This window comes from Ambystoma mexicanum, chromosome 11, assembly GCF_040938575.1.
Source record: "Ambystoma mexicanum isolate Mex_15411 chromosome 11, UKY_AmexF1_1, whole genome shotgun sequence".
NCBI classification, from domain to species: Eukaryota; Metazoa; Chordata; class Amphibia; order Caudata; family Ambystomatidae; genus Ambystoma; species Ambystoma mexicanum.
This window is the reverse complement of record NC_090934.1, coordinates 1,485,620,873-1,485,642,852: the sequence shown is the minus strand read 5'-3', so window position 1 is coordinate 1,485,642,852 and position 21,980 is coordinate 1,485,620,873. Positions and strand designations below refer to the sequence as shown.

Sequence of the window (21,980 nt, the reverse complement as noted above, 5' to 3'; positions counted from 1 at the left end):
GACAGAAGGATACAAACGTCTGAATACACACGCTCACCAAGACGGATCCACTAGGACAACACTTCAACATGACCGCAACCCTGAACCACTCAAAGCCTTAACCGACCAGGGTCACACTAGATCACCTCTGAATAGATATCACCCACCCAGTCCCACACCTGAAGATTAGGTTCAGACACACCCACCAATCCATACTATACTCAATAGGATGCAGTTGGACCAGCGCAACACCACCAAATCGAGTCGGCCACCAGGAACCAGCAACATCCAAACCCACAGCAACATCTGAACCCACAGGTATACAACTCTAACGGAATCGTAAGTACCTGAACCTGGATACAGACCCCACAAACCCAACCCTCAATCTTCTAGTTACTTAAACCCACACATAACCACACAACCATCTCTCTCCCAGCAATCCACACGCACTTTACCACACCGCATCAACAACACATAAACTTCACCCACAGCACTCGAGGCCTTCATCCGATCCGATACTAGCACCAAAGCCCAGCACTCGGTGTATACCGAGCTGAAGCTGCCAACAGCACACCACATCTCCCACTCCCTTTCTCCCCTCCTCCCGACTAACCCTACCCCCACCCTTCCTGTTTACAGATCCACCAGAGCGCCTGGGGACCAATTCCGTTGGTGACGGTGCGCTATACAAGTACCGATAACATAACATAACATATTAAGCCATGGCACCTGCGCGGACACCCCCGCAACCCTTACATTTTTTTTAATGGTCCGGGGGACACCCCCGCAATCCCTGGTCCTAATAACCCCATAAATGATCCCCCTAATAATATTGCCTATGTCCTTACTCCACGACCACACATACGACGATATTATGGTGGGGATAATATTACTAGATACCGACTGAAAGGAAGCAAATATGGAAAAAGGCTCCATTAATTGTTAAATATATTGTACAATTCGAAGAAACTTTTATGATCTTATTTTCTTATGAAAAATTACACTGTTATTCTAAAAAATACGAAGTACCCCATAATTAATTAAACTTTTATAACGTGCTTGTGTTGTCTTGCTTCCAAAACAAACGTGTTGCCCCTGAGCTATCCAGCTGACCCACGTGACGTTATACGGTCACAGGACTCCTCAGTGACTTGTAATATCCTCCAGCATATGCCTGGGGTATATAGTCCACGATGCAGCGTATTTATGTATTGGAAGCATGTTGATACTTGGATGAAAAGGGAGTGAAAGGTCTTTATCCAAATCTTGCTGTCACAGTGTCTCAATGAAAGGACCTGCTGGACCCATCAAGTACTAGTCGACTCTATCGCGTGGCACTGCACTGGTTCCCCAACCAAACACAAGCCGGCAAGCGCGCCTGGTGAGGTTTCTAAGTCAACCTGACCAGGACATTTGTTGACTAAAACATATTTCTATTTGAAAAGAATTGAACCTCAGCGTTCAGCCTTCACATTTCGGTGCACACCCCTTCATTTCTATTTGGGCTTTATTGTCTACTTGCCATTTGGTGGTGCCCCAGTAACAGTGGTGGCCCAAGTGGCCGCCTAGACTTGCCTGGCTGTAGAAATGGCCCTGCTGTGGGTCCATAAAGAGAAACGTCGAAGGCCGCTCCCCAAAGGGCGCAACTAGAGCAACTTACTTCATGGTTTGTGTCCAGCTGCAGCAGAAGCCTCCTCCAGTTCTCCTGGTCATAGTTAACCCTGTAATATCCAACGACATTGAGGTTCACCAGAATCCAGTCCGCGCTACCAACAGTCACTTTGAATGTGTCGTTCGCGGCTAAAAGAAAGAGACGAACATGTGTAAGTCTTAAACAGCTATGCTATGAATGACGTCATTCCTCTACCTGCAGACCTACCTTAGCATCAATCAACAACTCAAATCACCCACTGGGAGTCTGGACTCCATCACTGAATTCTTTGACATTATGCGGTGCTGTTTCTCTATGTACCATTCCAGTTTCTTATGCACACTCTGCATTCTTTCAGTCACACTGTTTACATGTCTTCAGTCCCATGATGTAGCCAGTCTGCCATGGAGTGGAGAGAGGTAGTCCTCTCTGCAGAGCACAGCATATAACACAAGGAAATATCCTGCAGGCTAACATCCACATCAATACATTCTGTTACCCCAACATTTCTAACTGGAATAAATGAGACCGTTCACTGGCGTTTAAACCATTTGGTGTTTTAGTTTTAAAGCAAATACTTTGTCCTGATTCTAATTGCATCAAAACTATTTCTTGGATATTGGCACCAACAGAACTCAAAGCCGCGGGTCATTGGTACAAACTTCATGACTGTTGCCATGGAAGCTCTGCTGCTGGATAATTCTTATTATTGTTCTTGCTAGCTCTAGTGTGCTCTAGTGTACTCTAGTTTTCTCTAGTGTACTGTAGTGTGTTTTAGTGTGCTCTAGTGTGCTCTAGTGTACTGTAGTGTGCCTAGTGTACTCAGGTGTTCTCCAGTGTACTGCAGTGGGCTCTAATGTGTTCTACTGTACTGTAGTGTGCTCTAGTGTGCTGTGGTGTGCTCTGGTGTACTGTAGTGTGCTCTAGTGTGCTCTAGTGTACTGTAGTGTGCTCTTGTGTACTCAGTGTGCTCTAGTGTACTCGGTGTGCTCTATTGTACTGTAGAGTGCTCTAGTGTACTGGGTGTGTTCTAGTGTGCTCTCTTGTGCTAGTTTTGATGTTTCCAATGACATTTGCTTTCTGGGAGACACTATAGTATACACAACACATTCTGAGGCAGTGACACCAGTTTGTGTCAGACATTGACCCCTGTGCACAAAATATAACGAATCCAGGCTCTAGTGAAGCGGAACTAAAACACTAAGCAGGAATTCAAATATATATATATATAGAGAAATAAGCAGACAGAATCAGTGTGTAAATAGAATAATTAACACTCGGGACCCGGTTTAGGGAAAAGCCGTATTTCAGATCCTTGCGAAAAGCAAGGACTGCAGGCGCGGGGCACAGATGTGCTGGGAGAGCGTTCCCAGTGCGAGGGATGAACAAGATGCGGGGTGTCTGGGACTGGACGCCATGCGTTCACGGTCCCCAGAAGCCCCCAGCCCTAAGCGTTCTGCACAAACACTGATTCATCAAATCATTCAGTGAAACCTTACCCAGCGCACCTGGCCTGCTTCTGGCAGAGCCTGCACAGATGTCTGCAAATAGAAACCTTGATGAAATCCATCAAAGGTGGTCAGAAGAGACCACTGTGTCTCTAAGACATGGGGGGCACCGAGGTAAAGCCACCCCCCCTCCGAAACACAAGGCTGGTTACCTGAGGGGCCCTGGAGCCAGTAGGCAGGCTGCACGGCTCCAGCTTTCATCCATGTGACTGGCACAATCCAGGTGTAACTGCAAAAGGCATGAGAATGAAGGGTTAGTAGTGAGACTCCCCATTAGTACTGCAGCGCTCCGATGAGGCAGCAACTCTACTGTAATGTCTCTGCCTGTCCCAGAGAAGCGCCAACTCTACTGTAATGTCTCTGCCTGTCCCAGAAAATTACCAGCTCTACTGTAATGTCTCTGTCTGTCCCAGAGAAGCACCAACTCTACTGTAATGTCTCTGCCTGTCCCAGAGAAGCACCAACTCTACTGTAATGTCTCTGCCTGTCCCAGAGAAGCACCAACTCTACTGTAACGTCTCTGCCTGTCCCAGAAAAGTACCATCTCTACTGTAATGTCTCTGCCTGTCCCAGAGAAGCGCCAACTCTACTGTAATGTCTCTGCCTGTCCCAGAGAAGCGCCAACTCTACTGTAATGTCTCTGCCTGTCCCAGAGAAGCGCCAACTCTACTGTAATGTCTCTGTCTGTCCCAGAGAAGCACCAACTCTACTGTAATATCTCTGCCTGTCCCAGAAAAGTGCCAGCTCTACTGTAATGTCTCTGCCTGTCCCAGCGAAGCGCCAACTCTACTGTAATGTCTCTGCCTGTCCCAGAGAAGCACCAACTCTACTGTAATGTCTCTGTCTGTCCCAGAGAAGCGCCAACTCTACTGTAATGTGTCTGCCTGTCCCAGAGAAGCACCAACTCTACTGTAATGTGTCTGCCTGTCCCAGAAAAGCGCCAACTCTACTGTAATGACTCTGCATGTCCCAGAGAAGCACCAACTCTACTGTAATGTGTCTGCCTGTCCCAGAGAAGCACCAACTCTACTGTAGCACCAGCTTTACTGTCCCAGAGAAGCAGCAACTCTACTGTAATGTGTGTGCCTGTCCCAGAGAAGCGCCAACTCTACTGTAGCACCAGCTTTACTGTCCCAGAGAAGCGCCAACTCTACTGTAATGTGTCTGCCTGTCCCAGAGAAGCACTAACTCTACTGTAATGTGTCTGCCTGTCCCAGAGAAGCACCAACTCTACTGTAGCACCAGCTTTACTGTCCCAGAGAAGCACCAACTCTACTGTAATGTCTCTGTCTGTCCCAGAGAAGCGCCAACTCTACTGTAATGTGTCTGCCTGTCCCAGAGAAGCACCAACTCTACTGTAATGTGTCTGCCTGTCCCAGAGAAGCACCAACTCTACTGCAGCACCAGCTTTACTGTCCCAGAGAAGCACCAACTCTACTGTAATGTCTCTGTCTGTCCCAGAGAAGCGCCAACTCTACTGCAATGTGTCTGCATGTCCCAGAGAAGCACCAACTCTACTGTAATGTGTCTGCCTGTCCCAGAGAAGCACCAACTCTACTGTAGCACCAGCTTTACTGTCCCAGAGAAGCAGCAACTCTACTGTAATGTGTGTGCCTGTCCCAGAGAAGCACCAACTCTACTTTAGCATCAGCTTTACTGTCCCAGAGAAGCACCAACTCTACTGTAATGTCTCTGCCTGTCCCAGAGAAGCATATCTGTACTGTAATGTCTCTGCCTGTCCCAGAAAAGTACCAGCTCTACTGTAATGTCTCTGCCTGTCCCAGAGAAGCACCAACTCTACTGTAATATCTCTGCCTGTCCCAGAAAAGTACCAGCTCTACTGTAATGTGCCTGCCTGTCCCAGAAAAGTACCAGCTCTACTGTAATGTGTCTGCCTGTCCCAGAGAAGCACCAACTCTACTATAATATCTCTGCCTGTCCCAGAGAAGCACCAACTCTACTGTAATGTGTGTGTCTGTCCCAGAGAAGCAGCAACTCTACTCTAATGTCTCGGCCTGTCCCAGAGAAGCACCAACTCTACTGTAATGTGTCTGCCTGTCCCAGAGAAGTACCAACTCTACTATAATATCTCTGCCTGTCCCAGAGAAGCACCAACTCTACTGTAATGTGTGTGCCTGTCCCAGAGAAGTACCAACTCTACTGTAATATGTTTGCCTATCCCAGAGAAGCAGCAACGCTACTGTAATGTGTCTGCCTGTCCAAGAGAAGCACCAACTCTACTGTAATGTCTCTGCCTGTCCCAGAGAAGCACCAACTCTACTGTAGCACCAGCTTTACTGTCCCAGAGAAGCACCAACTCTACTGTAATGTGTCTACCTGTCCAAGAGAAGCAACAACTCTACTGTAATGTATCTGCCTGTCCCGGAGAAGCACCAACTCTACTGTAATGTCTCTGCCTGTCCCAGAGAAGCACCAGCTCTACTGTAATATCTCTGCCTGTCCCAGAGAAGCACCAACTCTACTGTAGCACCAGCTTTACTGTCCCAGAGAAGCAGCAACTCTACTGTAATGTCTCTGCCTGTCCCAGAGAAGCACCAACTCTACTGTAATGTGTCTGCCTGTCCCAGAGAAGCACCAACTCTACTATAATATCTCTGCCTGTCCCAGAGAAGCACCAACTCTACTGTAATGTGTGTGCCTGTCCCAGAGAAGCACCAACTCTACTGTAGCACCAGCTTTACTGTCCCAGAGAAGCAGCAACTCTACTGTAATGCCTCTGCTTGTCCCAGAGAAGCACCAACTCTACTGTAATGTGTCTGCCTGTCCCAGAGAAGCACCAACTCTACTATAATATCTCTGCCTGTCCCAGGGAAGCACCAACTCCACTGTAATGTGTGTGCCTGTCCCAGAGAAGCAGCAACTCTACTGTAATGTCTCTGCCTGTCCCAGAGAAGCACCAACTCTTCTGTAATGTGTCTGCCTGTCCCAGAGAAGCGCCAACTCTACTATAATATCTCTGCCTGTCCCAGAGAAGCACCAACTCTACTGTAATGTGTGTGCCTGTCCCAGAGAAGTACCAACTCTACTGTAATGTGTCTGCCTGTCCCAGAGAAGCAGCAACTCTACTGTAATGTCTCTGCCTGTCCCAGAGAAGCACCAACTCTACTGTAATGTGTCTGTCTGTCCCAGAGAAGCGCCAACTCTACTGTAATGTCTCTGCCTGTCCCAGAGAAGCACCAACTCTACTGTAATGTATCTGTCTGTCCCAGAGAAGCGCCAACTCTACTGTAATGTGTCTGCCTGTCCCAGAGAAGCACCAACTCTACTTTAATGTGTCTGCCTGTCCCAGAGAAGCACCCACTCTACTGTAGCACCAGCTTTACTGTCCCAGAGAAGCAGCAACTCTACTGTAATGTCTCTGCCTGTCCCAGAGAAGCGCCAACTCTACTGTAATGTGTCTGCCTGTCCCAGAGAAGCACCAACTCTACTATAATATCTCTGCCTGTCCCAGAGAAGCACCAACTCTACTGTAGCACCAGCTTTACTGTCCCAGAGAAGCATCAACGCTACTGTAATGTCTCTGCCTGTCCCAGAGAAGCACCAACTCTACTGTAATGTGTCTGCCTGTCCCAGAGAAGCACCAACTCTACTGTAATGTCTCTGCCTGTCCCAGAGAAGCACCAACTCTACTGTAATGTCTCTGTCTGTCCCAGAGAAGCACCAACTCTACTGTAGCACCAGCTTTACTGTCCCAGAGAAGCAGCAACTCTACTGTAATGTCCTCTGCCTGTCCCATAAGAGCACCAACTCTACTGTAATGTGTCTGCCTGCCCCAGAGAAGCACCAACTCTACTGTAGCACCAGCTTTACTGTCCCAGAGAAGCACCAACTCTACTGTAATGTCCCTGTCTGTCCCAGAGAAGCACCAACTCTACTGTAATGTGTCTGCCTGTCCCAGAGAAGCACCAACTCTACTGTAATGTCTCTGCCTGTCCCAGAGAAGCACCAACTCTACTGTAATGTGTCTGCCTGTCCCAGAGAAGCACCGACTCTACTGTAATGTCTCTGCCTGTCCCAGAAAAGTACTAGCTCTACTGTAATGTGCCTGCCTGTCCCATAGAACTGCCAACTCTACTGTAATATGTCTGCCTGTCCCAGAGAAGCAGCAACTCTACTGTAATGTGCCTGCCTGTCCCAGATAAGTACCAACTCTACTGTAATGTCTCTGCCTGTCCCATAGAAGCACCAACTCTACTGTAAAGTCTCTGCCTGTCCCAGAAAAGTACCAGCTCTACTGTAATGTGCCTGCCTGTCACAGAGAAGTACCAACTCTACTGTAATATGTCAGCCTGTCCCAGAGAAGCACCAACTCTACTGTAATGTCTCTGCCTGTCCCAGAAAAGTACCAGCTCGACTGTAATGTCTCTGCCTGTCCCAGAGAAGCACCAACTCTACTGTAGCACCAGTTTTACTGTCCCAGAGAAGCACCAACTCTACTGTAATGTGTCTGCCTGTCCCAGAGAAGCACCAACTCTACTGTAGCACCAGCTTTACTGTCCCAGAGAAGCACAAACTCTACTGTAATGTGTCTACCTGTCCCAGAGAAGCAACAACTCTACTGTAATGTCTCTGCCTGTCCCAGAAAAGTACCAACTCTACTGTAATGTCTCTGCCTGTCCCAGAGAAGCACCAACTCTACTGTAGCACCAGCTTTACTGTCCCAGAGAAGCACCAACTCTACTGTAATGTCCCTGCCTGTCCCAGAGCAGCACCAGCTCTACTGTAATGTCTCTGCCTGTCCCAGAGAAGCACCAACTCTACTGTAGCACCAGCTGTACTGTCCCAGAGAAGCACCAACTCTACTGTAATGTGTCTGCCTGCCCCAGAGAACACCAACTCTACTGTAATGTCTCTGCCTGTCCCAGAAAAGTACCAGCTGTACTGTAATGTGCCTGCCTGTCCCAGAGAAGTACCAACTCTACTGTAATATGTCTGCGTGTCCCAGAGAAGCACCAACTCTACTGTAATGTGTCTACCTGTCCCAGAGAAGCAACAACTCTACTGTAATGTCTCTGCCTGTCCCAGAAAAGTACCAGCTCTACTGTAATGTCTCTGCCTGTCCCAGAGAAGCACCAACTCTACTGTAGCACCAGCTTTACTGTCCCAGAGAAGCACCAACTCTACTGTAATGTTTCTGCCTGTCCCAGAGAAGCACACACTCTACTGTAGCACCAGCTTTACTGTCCCAGAGAAGCACCAACTCTACTGTAATGTGTCTACCTGCCCCAGAGAAGCAACAACTCTACTATAATGTCTCTGCCTCTCCCAGAAAAGTACCAGCTCTACTGTAAGGTCTCTGCTTGTCCCAGAGAAGCACCAACTCTACTGTAGCACCAGCATTACTGTCCCAGAGAAGCACCAACGCTGCTGTAATGTGTCTGCCTGTCCCAGAGAAGCACCAACTCTACTGTAGCACCAGCTTTACTGTCCCATAGAAGCACCAACTCTACTGTAAAGTCTCTGCCTGTCCAAGAGAAGCACCAACTCTACTGTAGCACCAGCTTTACTGTCCCAGAGAAGCACCAATTCTACTGTAATGTCTCTGCCTGTCCCAGAGAAGCACCAACTCTACTGTAATATCTCTGCCTGTCCCAGAAAAGTACCAGCTCTACTGTAATGTGCCTGCCTGTCCCAGAGAAGTACCAACTCTACTGTAATATGTCTGCCTGTCCCAGAGAAGCAGCACCAACTCTACTGTAATGTGTCTACCTGTCCCAGAGAAGCAACAACTCTACTGTAATGTCTCTGCCTGTCCCAGAAAAGTACCAGCTCTACCGTAATGTCTCTGCCTGTCCCAGAGAAGCACCAACTCTACTGTAGCACCAGCTTTACTGTCCCAGAGAAGCACCAACTCTACTGTAATGTGTTTGCCTGTCCCAGAGAAGTACCAACTCTACTGTAGCACCAGCTTTACTGTCCCAGAGAAGCACCAACTCTACTGTAATGTGTCTACCTTTCCCAGAGAAGCAACAACTCTACTGTAATGTCTCTGCCTGTCCCAGAAAAGTACCAGCTCTACTGTAATGTCTCTGTCTGTCCCAGAGAAGCACCAACTCTACTGTAGCACCAGCTTTACTGTCCCAGAGAAGCACCAACTGTACTGTAATGTGTCTGCCTGTCCCAGAGAAGCACCAACTCTACTGTAGCACCAGCTTTACTGTCCCAGAGAAGCACCAACTCTACTGTAATGTCTCTGCCTGTCCCAGAAAAGTACCAGTTCTACTGTTATGTGCCTGCCTGTCCCAGAGAAGTACCAACTCTAATGTAGCACCACCTTTACTGTCTCAGAGAAGCACCAACTCTACTGTAATGTCTCTGCCTGTCCCAGAGAAGCACCAACTCTACTGTAATGTCTCTGCCTGTCCCAGAGAAGTGCCAACTCTACTGTAATATGTCTGCCTGTCTCAGAGAAGCACCAACTCTACTGTAATGTGTCTGCCTGTCCCAGAGAAGCGCCAACTTTACTTTAATGTGTCTGCCTGTCCCAGAAAAACGCCAACTCTACTGTAATGTGTGTGCCTGTCCCAGAGAAGTACGAACTCTACTCTAATGTGTCTGCCTGTCCCAGAGAAGCACACACTCTACTGTAGCACCAGCTTTACTGTCCCAGAGAAGCACCAACTCTACTGTAATGTTTCTGCCTGTCCCAGAGAATCACACACTCTACTGTAGCACCAGCTTTACTGTCCCAGAGAAGCACCAACTCTACTGTAATGTGTCTACCTGCCCCAGAGAAGCAACAACTCTACTATAATGTCTCTGCCTCTCCCAGAAAAGTACCAGCTCTACTGTAAGGTCTCTGCTTGTCCCAGAGAAGCACCAACTCTACTGTAGCACCAGCATTACTGTCCCAGAGAAGCACCAACTCTGCTGTAATGTGTCTGCCTGTCCCAGAGAAGCACCAACTCTACTGTAGCACCAGCTGTACTGTCCCAGAGAAGCACCAACTCTACTGTAATGTGTCTGCCTGCCCCAGAGAACACCAACTCTACTGTAATGTCTCTGCCTGTCCCAGAAAAGTACCAGCTGTACTGTAATGTGCCTGCCTGTCCCAGAGAAGTACCAACTCTACTGTAATATGTCTGCGTGTCCCAGAGAAGCACCAACTCTACTGTAATGTGTCTACCTGTCCCAGAGAAGCAACAACTCTACTGTAATGTCTCTGCCTGTCCCAGAAAAGTACCAGCTCTACTGTAATGTCTCTGCCTGTCCCAGAGAAGCACCAACTCTACTGTAGCACCAGCTTTACTGTCCCAGAGAAGCACCAACTCTACTGTAATGTTTCTGCCTGTCCCAGAGAAGCACACACTCTACTGTAGCACCAGCTTTACTGTCCCAGAGAAGCACCAACTCTACTGTAATGTGTCTACCTGCCCCAGAGAAGCAACAACTCTACTATAATGTCTCTGCCTCTCCCAGAAAAGTACCAGCTCTACTGTAAGGTCTCTGCTTGTCCCAGAGAAGCACCAACTCTACTGTAGCACCAGCATTACTGTCCCAGAGAAGCACCAACTCTGCTGTAATGTGTCTGCCTGTCCCAGAGAAGCACCAACTCTACTGTAGCACCAGCTTTACTGTCCCATAGAAGCACCAACTCTACTGTAAAGTCTCTGCCTGTCCAAGAGAAGCACCAACTCTACTGTAGCACCAGCTTTACTGTCCCAGAGAAGCACCAATTCTACTGTAATGTCTCTGCCTGTCCCAGAGAAGCACCAACTCTACTGTAATATCTCTGCCTGTCCCAGAAAAGTACCAGCTCTACTGTAATGTGCCTGCCTGTCCCAGAGAAGTACCAACTCTACTGTAATATGTCTGCCTGTCCCAGAGAAGCAGCACCAACTCTACTGTAATGTGTCTACCTGTCCCAGAGAAGCAACAACTCTACTGTAATGTCTCTGCCTGTCCCAGAAAAGTACCAGCTCTACCGTAATGTCTCTGCCTGTCCCAGAGAAGCACCAACTCTACTGTAGCACCAGCTTTACTGTCCCAGAGAAGCACCAACTCTACTGTAATGTGTTTGCCTGTCCCAGAGAAGTACCAACTCTACTGTAGCACCAGCTTTACTGTCCCAGAGAAGCACCAACTCTACTGTAATGTGTCTACCTTTCCCAGAGAAGCAACAACTCTACTGTAATGTCTCTGCCTGTCCCAGAAAAGTACCAGCTCTACTGTAATGTCTCTGTCTGTCCCAGAGAAGCACCAACTCTACTGTAGCACCAGCTTTACTGTCCCAGAGAAGCACCAACTGTACTGTAATGTGTCTGCCTGTCCCAGAGAAGCACCAACTCTACTGTAGCACCAGCTTTACTGTCCCAGAGAAGCACCAACTCTACTGTAATGTCTCTGCCTGTCCCAGAAAAGTACCAGTTCTACTGTTATGTGCCTGCCTGTCCCAGAGAAGTACCAACTCTAATGTAGCACCACCTTTACTGTCTCAGAGAAGCACCAACTCTACTGTAATGTCTCTGCCTGTCCCAGAGAAGCACCAACTCTACTGTAATGTCTCTGCCTGTCCCAGAGAAGTGCCAACTCTACTGTAATATGTCTGCCTGTCCCAGAGAAGCACCAACTCTACTGTAATGTGTCTGCCTGTCCCAGAGAAGCGCCAACTTTACTTTAATGTGTCTGCCTGTCCCAGAAAAACGCCAACTCTACTGTAATGTGTGTGCCTGTCCCAGAGAAGTACGAACTCTACTCTAATGTGTCTGCCTGTCCCAGAGAAGCACACACTCTACTGTAGCACCAGCTTTACTGTCCCAGAGAAGCACCAACTCTACTGTAATGTTTCTGCCTGTCCCAGAGAAGCACACACTCTACTGTAGCACCAGCTTTACTGTCCCAGAGAAGCACCAACTCTACTGTAATGTGTCTACCTGCCCCAGAGAAGCAACAACTCTACTATAATGTCTCTGCCTCTCCCAGAAAAGTACCAGCTCTACTGTAAGGTCTCTGCTTCTCCCAGAGAAGCACCAACTCTACTGTAGCACCAGCATTACTGTCCCAGAGAAGCACCAACTCTGCTGTAATGTGTCTGCCTGTCCCAGAGAAGCACCAACTCTACTGTAGCACCAGCTTTACTGTCCCATAGAAGCACCAACTCTACTGTAAAGTCTCTGCCTGTCCAAGAGAAGCACCAACTCTACTGTAGCACCAGCTTTACTGTCCCAGAGAAGCACCAATTCTACTGTAATGTCTCTGCCTGTCCCAGAGAAGCACCAACTCTACTGTAATATCTCTGCCTGTCCCAGAAAAGTACCAGCTCTACTGTAATGTGCCTGCCTGTCCCAGAGAAGTACCAACTCTACTGTAATATGTCTGCCTGTCCCAGAGAAGCAGCACCAACTCTACTGTAATGTGTCTACCTGTCCCAGAGAAGCAACAACTCTACTGTAATGTCTCTGCCTGTCCCAGAAAAGTACCAGCTCTACCGTAATGTCTCTGCCTGTCCCAGAGAAGCACCAACTCTACTGTAGCACCAGCTTTACTGTCCCAGAGAAGCACCAACTCTACTGTAATGTGTTTGCCTGTCCCAGAGAAGTACCAACTCTACTGTAGCACCAGCTTTACTGTCCCAGAGAAGCACCAACTCTACTGTAATGTGTCTCCCTTTCCCAGAGAAGCAACAACTCTACTGTAATGTCTCTGCCTGTCCCAGAAAAGTACCAGCTCTACTGTAATGTCTCTGTCTGTCCCAGAGAAGCACCAACTCTACTGTAGCACCAGCTTTACTGTCCCAGAGAAGCACCAACTGTACTGTAATGTGTCTGCCTGTCCCAGAGAAGCACCAACTCTACTGTAGCACCAGCTTTACTGTCCCAGAGAAGCACCAACTCTACTGTAATGTCTCTGCCTGTCCCAGAAAAGTACCAGTTCTACTGTTATGTGCCTGCCTGTCCCAGAGAAGTACCAACTCTAATGTAGCACCACCTTTACTGTCTCAGAGAAGCACCAACTCTACTGTAATGTCTCTGCCTGTCCCAGAGAAGCACCAACTCTACTGTAATGTCTCTGCCTGTCCCAGAGAAGTGCCAACTCTACTGTAATATGTCTGCCTGTCCCAGAGAAGCACCAACTCTACTGTAATGTGTCTGCCTGTCCCAGAGAAGCGCCAACTTTACTTTAATGTGTCTGCCTGTCCCAGAAAAACGCCAACTCTACTGTAATGTGTGTGCCTGTCCCAGAGAAGTACGAACTCTACTCTAATGTGTCTGCCTGTCCCAGAAAAGCGCCAACTCTACTGTAATGCGTGTGCCTGTCCCAGAGAAGTACAAACTCTACTGCAATGTGTCTTGCAGGACTCAGCCCCTTATTAAAAGAAATGCCCGCTACACCATGGTAAAAGAGGGATTTACATCAGAGAAGATGGAGGTCCATGACGTAGCAGGCAGGGTGGATAACGTTACTCTGCATACAAGGACATCTTTCATATTATATAGCACTAGTACAGGTGAAAACGCATGCTTTGAATAAAATGTAAGTGTGTTAGGATTTTTTGGTTTGTTTATTTTGCTCTGCACACACTATAGAATGAATGGCATCTTGGCACTGCCACAGCAGGAACCTATTGTGGTTATAGAGTGGCAGCATGAGCAAACCACAGCTGGGCAGGTTAAAGATTAGCAGGGAACAGCAGCTGAGCAGGGAATTTGGTAGCAAGCCTAGAGAGTGTTCAGGGTAGGGGTCTAGCAAACTTCGGCTTCAAGTAAGTATTCGGCCGAATTTTGGCCGAAAAGCAGGTATTCGGCTTCGGCCAAATGCTTACTGCAAACCTTACTCGAAGTCAAAGTTACACCCCTACAAACAAGTCTCTGAGCAGAGGATTCTTCTTTAATATTGCCCCGGCAACCTTCGGTAGTGAGAGCGAGGCGCATTGACGTCAATACAGAGTGAAGGATTGGCTGACGTAGAGGTTGCTCCTGGTGGAGGGGCCTCACCAGGACCCAAAGAGCCGCCGCCCGTGTCTGCAGGGATTGAGGCAACGCAATACACTACCGGCACCTGTAAGATTACTAAAATGAGTCCCATGGAGCCACCGACTGGCCACTGTACTTCCGATATCCGAGCTCCGGCGGGGCTCTCAAAAGGGCATTGTGAAATAAGGAGGGGGCTTCGATGAATTTAGGGGTGCAGAAAGTCCTTTGCTTTAGTTGCAGTGAGCCGTATACTAGCATTGCAAATTGATCTGTGCCACGGTTGGGGTTAGAGAGAGAACAGTGCAGGCAAGTTGGACACCATGGGTGGTGGGTTGGAGGGGGCATTCCAGATACCCGAGGACTTGTGTGTGTGCGCAGAGTAACATCTTCTTATGTTGGTGGTGCGAGGGGATGGGTAGTGCATGTTCTGGTGTTGGTGTTGTATTGCAGAAGGTACTCTGCGACCGGATAGGGAATCACAGGGGGTTCCTTGGTGGTCCTGTCTGTGGGTTATATGTGTGGGGGACCTTTGATCCGTAATTGCTATTTCACATATCCTGTATGAAATGCCCTTCACACTGCCCCGCCGTTCAATCACTGGCAAGCTCAGTGAAACTGCCTGGCAGTTGCTTGTGGCGCTATATAAAGACATCACTATCATCAATAAAGTGTGAGTCTGCTCTGAATTGCCCCGCGTGTCAGTGCAGCTTGTCAATGCAGCGTGCCAGGCAGTGTGCCAGGCAGCGTGCCAGGCAGCATGCCAGACAGTGTGCCAGACGCAAGCAGAGCAGGAGCAGAAGGCAGAGTGCAGGGACCATACCCAGGCCCAGAGCTGGGGCAGGGGTTGCCTCTGAGGGCATTGCAAGTCCGGGCAGCTTCACTCTCACCGGCAGCTGCATTGCTATCATTTCAAACTGTGTGGAAAACAAAACAAACCAATGGGCAGTTCTGTTGCATATTATTTTGCAATCAATATTTCATTCTTTTTTCAAAGGCTACAGCATTGTTTTCATTTCTTTTCAATTGCACAGTATATATGCTTTAATTTAAAGAAAACCATTAGTGGGCGGCAAAGATGCTCCAATTCACCCCTGTGTTTATAGCTTTGCTTGCCCATTGTCGTCCACCATTCGCATGGTCTGAAGGAGGTTAAATGACAAAGGGGCTCCTACAGGCCTGTGCAAATGATGGAGAGCGCGCCGAGCCCCGGGGTGTGAGGCAGTGTTCAACACCTTGCTGCCAGGTGGGGCATCACAATGAAGGCTCCCTTTGAAGTGCTGTGGGACCACCTCAGGATCTCCTGTGTCCCTTAATGGTCGGAGCCAAGGCTTGCATTCTCTTGCACTCGGACTGCATCTGCCTTAACGCCATTGTGGAAGGGCCCAACTCACGAGGGCCCAACAAAGCTGCACGGAGGCTCGCACACCAGCCTGAGGTGTTATGTATTTATGTGAAGCCTCGCACAGAGTCACTATCGGCACAAGCTTCAGCACAAAACCAGTCACATTATTTGTAGACTAATGCCCCCCAGTTAATCTGTGATCAAAGAACGGGGCTCAAAAAGGCCAGGATATTTATGTGGTAGTCTGACAAAAAAAGGAACGCATTTCAAAGAAAACTCGTGAATGCAAGTTTAAGCAGCATTTTTGAGTTTGGAAATGTCTTTTTTTTCTAGGAAAGTGTAAGATGCACATTTGAAAAACAATAGCCTGCTCAGCATTAGAAAGCCTGCTTTAACAGTGATGGCCCCCACCCCAGTGCTAGGAATTGGTGGACACTACATAAGCAATGACAGCCTATGCTTCATGCCATAGGTGGGAAATAGCTATTCAGTCGGTATTCGGCATCGGCCGAATACTTTGGCCAACTATTCAGTATTCGGCCGAATACTAAATCTACTATTCGGTACAGCCCTAGTTCAGGGTGAGGGTAGTTATGAGCCGCGTGGCTGCAATAGGGCAAGGGTTGCAGAGTGTGGAAGTGGCGAGGAGATGGCCTGGCCATTCATTGGCATGTCAAGGGATAGCCCAGATGTTAGGCACATCATTCTCATTGGGCCGAGGCGTTTTTAGGGGCCCTAATGGTAGTCAAAAGGGCCAGTTTTTGAGGAGTTTCAAAGGTTGTCTTTCAGTGACCCCCTAAATCACATCCATGTTGGAGGGTTGCATATCATCTACACAGTTATGCGTGATTGCTAAGTTAGGTCCGTCTCTCCTTTCCATGCATGTGGAGGTTGGCGTTGAGAGGAACGCACTAGAGGACTGGGGTCAGAACAGCTTATTCCGGCCCTGCAGGTACCTAGGTCTGTTGCCCACAATTAATTTGCAGGTGATATGCAGAAGCAAGGAGGTGACCTGAGTGTACTGGGAGAAGCCAGTGGAGGGTTCTCTGTGGTGCTGCGACTGGTTGACATTATTACGCGTCATAGATCAGGTGCAGAGAGCTTTGCATCTTTTGCAGTATTTTGTGTTGGCAATCTGGGAGGCGTGCTTAAAGCAGATTAGTGTGATAGAGACATGAGCTTCACCTGAACACATATGTAACCTGATGTACAGCTGCAAATCAGGCTAACTAGCAGGTGAGACATTGCTCAGTTATGAGGGCAGTTCTTGCCTATATCAGAGGATGGCACGTGTGCCAATCCTGGTTCTAAAACCATTCCGTAGAAATAAAACCTTTCAGTCCTCCTCAGTATATTTACTTGAACTCTGATGGCCAAGTGACAACGGATTCCGGATCCAGCAGGAAGTGCTTTTGTGTGATGGCACCGGTTGTTGTGTTCACGGTCACAACAGGAAACCCCATTTGGAGGACCCAGGTGTTCATGATGTCTTTGATGCTTGCGGGCAGCTGCACGGATGTCTGGTTGTCCACAGCCTGTGTAGATATGAAAAGAAGAAAAGGCCAGACAATGATAACTCAAGTGTATGGGTCAGTCACATATCCACACTTGCAGATGAGGTCTGGGACAAGAAATAACCATGTTATTTCCTGTGACATTGTCATATCATCAGTTACACTGAAAATTAATGCATTGACTTTGATGAAAATAACCCGGGATATAATCCAAACTATGACAGCCCCTCTTCTGAGTATTCATCATCATCACACAATGCGTTATTCGACACGCGCGCTTCAGCGACAATTAGACAAAACCAATCAATTTCTCATCAAACATGAAAAGATATGATATGATATGGCATTTGTAACGTGCCTATACACATGTGTTTCAAGGCGCGATGAGGCAAGGAAGGGGGAACTGAAGAAAGACAGAGACAACGATTTTACTAGGCCAGGTGGCATTGAGATTGCGCAAGTGCAGGGGAGGGGGAAGGGTTAAAGTGTGGGGGGTAAGGGGAGAGAGCAGTACAGTACATAGGATTAACAGTAAATAAATAAGAGTGGAGCCCCACCACACCCTCCAGAGCTGCAGGAGCAGCGTGATCTTCAGAGCAGCACGAACGCCGAGCAGCATCCGAGCTGCAGGGTCAGCGCGACGCGTGCTCCTTCCCTCAGCCTTATCACGGAGGCACGCTTCATCCCTTGCTTGATCTGTCGTGAATTCGCCTGCTACTACCCTCCTTCCAGGCCAGTGTGAGTGAGCCTCCCTCTCACTACCACGCAGTGCCTCCATGAAGCGGCCCACACCATAAGATGGCTGCCGCCCGGCATCTTTGCATTTTGTTTACTTTGGTTGCCAAGCTACCTGCTTGAGCGGCTACTAAACCAATAGTGAGCGACCGGAGGCGGAAGCCGGCCTCACTCGATGAAGGCTTACCGAACAAAGCCATCTCCTGTCCGTGCCTGTCAGTGCCGACAGGCCATGGCCCCCTCCTTACCCAAATTCCGCCCGACCATCTCCTAAGTATTTTATTTCAGTTACTCTCGTTGCGGCACCCCTTTGGACTTTGGACCTTGATATCACATTTCCTGCCCTTTGCCTACCGCCCGCAGAATACTTATCCTCCCAACTGTGGACACTATGTGCGGGTTCGCAGGTAACCGCCAGCAATTATATCTGTTATCACAATTGATTGTTTGCTTTGGTTAGCTATCCTATCTTATACTGTGTATTGTCTAATGCTATCCTCGCAAGAGCTCTGCTAGAATTTCTAATGTCCGTGTCTACTTCTATTTGCATAGCGACTCATTGTATTATATATACGTCATTGGCTACGTGCGAGCCCTGCTTTTGCCAGCACACTGTATTTCTTATGAACGTATCCTTGAAGACTGATTCATATTTATCGCGTTGACCCATCACCACTTGAGCAATTCAGAGACCCATTGTCATTACTTATTGACATAATACGTCTCCTCCTCTTGTTGTCCGCCATACTCTGCTAGCATTAATTGATTTGATGACTGCTTGCCCTGTTTATCAGCCTCTTCTTGGACTGTGGACCTTTATGTCATGTCTGTCTGATGTATGACCCAGATACTTCTAATCTTGTATACTGCACCTCTTTTCGCAACAATCTTAGTCATGCTCCTCTGCCAGCTCCACTTGAATATTATATTGCCCGGCCTTCTGCCTGATTACTCACCATTATGTACATTTCTGACCTATTCTGTTGCTTTCTCCTGTTATTCTGCTTTTTAACTCCTATGGCTTCCACACTCACCCAATACCGCGTTGCTCTACCTACCCCACACACGCTTAGAAAGTTATTTAATCCCAGTCTGCTATGCGCAGTTAGCAACCTTTCTAACTACCGCTCCAACTTGCCATAAGATCAGAGCTCACCCACATTAACCTACTGCCTATTTTCCAGCACTCAGCTTATCTCTAGCACTGCAACCATGCCCCTGACATTACCCCCAAACCTTACCTGAATGCACTGGCCCTATGGCTGGAACACTTTGCAGTCAAACCCACCCCTAACCAACCATGCGCCCTGCACCTCAGGAACTTCAGATTAGGATCTAGACTTGCACGCGGAGCCCATCATCTCCCCATCCCCAACCCCTTACCTACATCACCTTTGTCCTCAAGCGCTTTGTCGCTTAGTACAAATACAGTAGGGAATGAAAACCCCCATCATTTGGTTAAGCCTAATTTTAACTCTAGGATACCCCTCCTAACCACTGGTATGCCCATTAAAGGTGCCCTTGTTAAAGCTAGGTCACTCCCTGCTCATGCGCTGGACATCGCAGACTTCATCACACTCAAGACTTAGATTTCCTTACGATCACTGAGACTTGGTTACATGCAGCCTCAGGCCCCTCACTCTCACTTGCGATTCTCACAGACTATATCATCATTAAATTTGACCGTAACACAAACCAAGCCAAAGGTGGGGTGTTGCTTTTATTTATAAAAGCTCCCTCAATCTCAGAGTCACCCCTAATCAACAAATACCATCTGCTGAGCTTTTAACGGTCAAATTATCAATTTCTCCTAACCAAACCGCCACCATGAACCTTGTTTATAGGCCACCAGGACCTACCAACACTTTCGTCGATGACATTACTTCCATCTTAACAGACAAAACTAAAACCAATTCCCAAATTATCCTATTAGGGGACCTTAATATAGATTTTCAAGACCCTAATCTCTGATCTCAACGCACTGGATTTAGCTAACACCCTCACTGATTTGGGCTTCTCTCACCACATTTATGAACCAACCCAAATCAAGGGGAGAACCCATGACTGGCTGGTTGACCTGAACTGTAGTATCAGCCTACGGGCTAATTCTCCCTGCATCTGGTCTGACCGCCTCACCATAATTTTTAACATCAAAGCCAACGTCTCACAATCCAAACAGGACGTTGCACCTCCAATTTGTACTAGAAACAAAAAAGACATTACTAGTGACAAACTGCTCCCCCTTATCCTACCGTTACTAAACAATGCTTCACTGTTTTACACTGACCCTACAGCCCTAGTGGATACTTTTAATAACACCATGCTTAAAGCATTGAATTCCATTGCACCTATCAAACTCCGTAAACCCAAACCGTGAACTTTGAATAGTATAGTGCGGAATAAGTTAAGGGCATAGCAGACAAGATGTTCATGCCATGGCCACAAAGGGGATCACTATCAAAGGCAGTTTTGCAGCATATGACGACATATTTGCATGCAGCATACACAGGAAAAAAGTTAGATAAACGATTTTTTACCAGGAGGAAAGGGAAGAGCCGCCTCCTGAAGACTCAATATTGAATATATGCAAAGATGGGGGTGAGGAGCCTTCTGCACCCCCGCCGTGCCTGAAGCAGATGGCGAAAGTAAGAAGGATGATGGGTTATACCCATTAAGAGAGGTTTAGGCAGCAACTGAGTACAGCAATACGGGATATGAGTCTGCACTGCTCCATTCAGCCTGCGTGACATCGGTGCAACGTCACTACTGTAATAACTGGAAGCACTGCCACAGCAGGGAGCATTGACACCAAACGGACAGTCACCAGCCAGTAGCCCGAGCACAAGGGCAAGGGCAGGGTCAGTGAAAGGCCGCTGCTGAAGAGGAGTGCCTGTCTCGAGTACTATTACACAAGAAGAAATGGCGGCAGTGTCACTTCTACTGGCAAGTTCATCTGTTCAGTAATGATTGTGCCTGTATCTGCTCCTCAATTTACCACAAGAGGAAAGCATGTTTACTCTTTGTTCATGTGTACAGATGGGCAACATGTTCCACTTGCATAGAATCAGAGTAAAATGTTAACAATGATGTGTTAAAATACATATTTAAGCATTTATTTAGTTTTGAGACACAGCTAGGATGTTCCGTCAATTAATATCTGTTAATTGCACGTCTGCCAGAGTCAGTGCATCCAGCTCCCACAATGAGGAGGTGGGAGTTTCAGCTTTAAAACCAAATGTATTGACACTGTAGGGAGCAGCCATGGGTGATGTCAACAGTGGGCAGGGTGCTACCTGCCCCGATGTACCACAGACGTGTTAGAAGGAAGCAGCCATGGGTGATGTCAACAGTGGGCAGGGTGCTACCTGCCCCGATGTGCCACAGACGTGTTAGAAGGAAGCAGCCATGGGTGATGTCAACAGTGGGCAGGGTGCTACCCGCCCGATGTGCCACAGACATGCTAGTAGGGAGCAGCCATGGGTGATGTCAACAGTGGGCAGTGCGCTACCCGCCCCGATGTGCCACAGACGTGTTAGAAGGAAGCAGCCATGGGTGATGTCAACAGTGGACAGAGTGCTACCTGCCCCGATGTGCCACAGACGTGTTAGAAGGAAGCAGCCATGGGTGATGTCAACAGTGGACAGGGCGCTACCCGCCCGATGTGCCACAGACATGCTAGTAGGGAGCAGCCATGGGTGAAGTCAACAGTGGACAGGGCGCTACCCGCTCCGATGTGCCACAGACGTGCTAGTAGGGAGCAGCCATGGGTGATGGTAACAGAGGGCAGAGCGCTACCTGCCCTATGTGCCACAGACATGCTAGTTGGGAGCAGCCATGGGTGATGTCAACAGTGGGCTGGGCGCTACCCGCCCGATGTGCCACAGACGTGCTAGTAGGGAGCAGCCATGGGTGATGTCAACAGGGGGCAGGGGACTACCCGCCCCGATGTGCCACAGACGTACTAGTTGGGAGCAGCCATGGGTGATGTCAACAGTGGGCAGGGTGCTACCTGCCCCGATGTGCCACAGACGTGCTAGTAGGGAGCAGCCATGGGTAATGTCAACAGTGGGCAGGGCGCTACCCGCCCCGATGTGCCACAGACGTGCTAGAAGGGAGCAGCCATGGATGATGTCAACATTGGACAGGGCGCTATCTGCCCCGATGTGCCACAGACATGCTAGTAGGGAGCAGCCATGGGCGATGTCAACAGTGGGCAGGGCGCTACCTGCCCCGATGTGCCACAGACGTGCTAGTAGGGAGCAGCCATGGGCGATGTTGCCCCGATGTGCCACAGACGTGCTAGTAGGGAGCAGCCAT

At 48.5% G+C, this 21,980-nt stretch overlaps 1 protein-coding gene across 1 annotated transcript in view; it reads right to left on the bottom strand.

The window, feature by feature from the left end:
- Positions 1-21,980, bottom strand: part of LOC138504877 (aminopeptidase Ey-like) — a 170,436-nt gene that overhangs the window by 55,305 nt on the left and 93,151 nt on the right. Inside the window, exons 10-12 of the mRNA XM_069625289.1 lie at positions 16,774-16,949; positions 3,291-3,367; positions 1,640-1,779 (exon numbers count right to left, since the gene is read on the bottom strand). Of these exons, the coding sequence (XP_069481390.1) occupies positions 1,640-1,779; positions 3,291-3,367; positions 16,774-16,949 (393 nt within the window). The remainder of the gene's footprint in view (positions 1-1,639; positions 1,780-3,290; positions 3,368-16,773; positions 16,950-21,980) is intronic.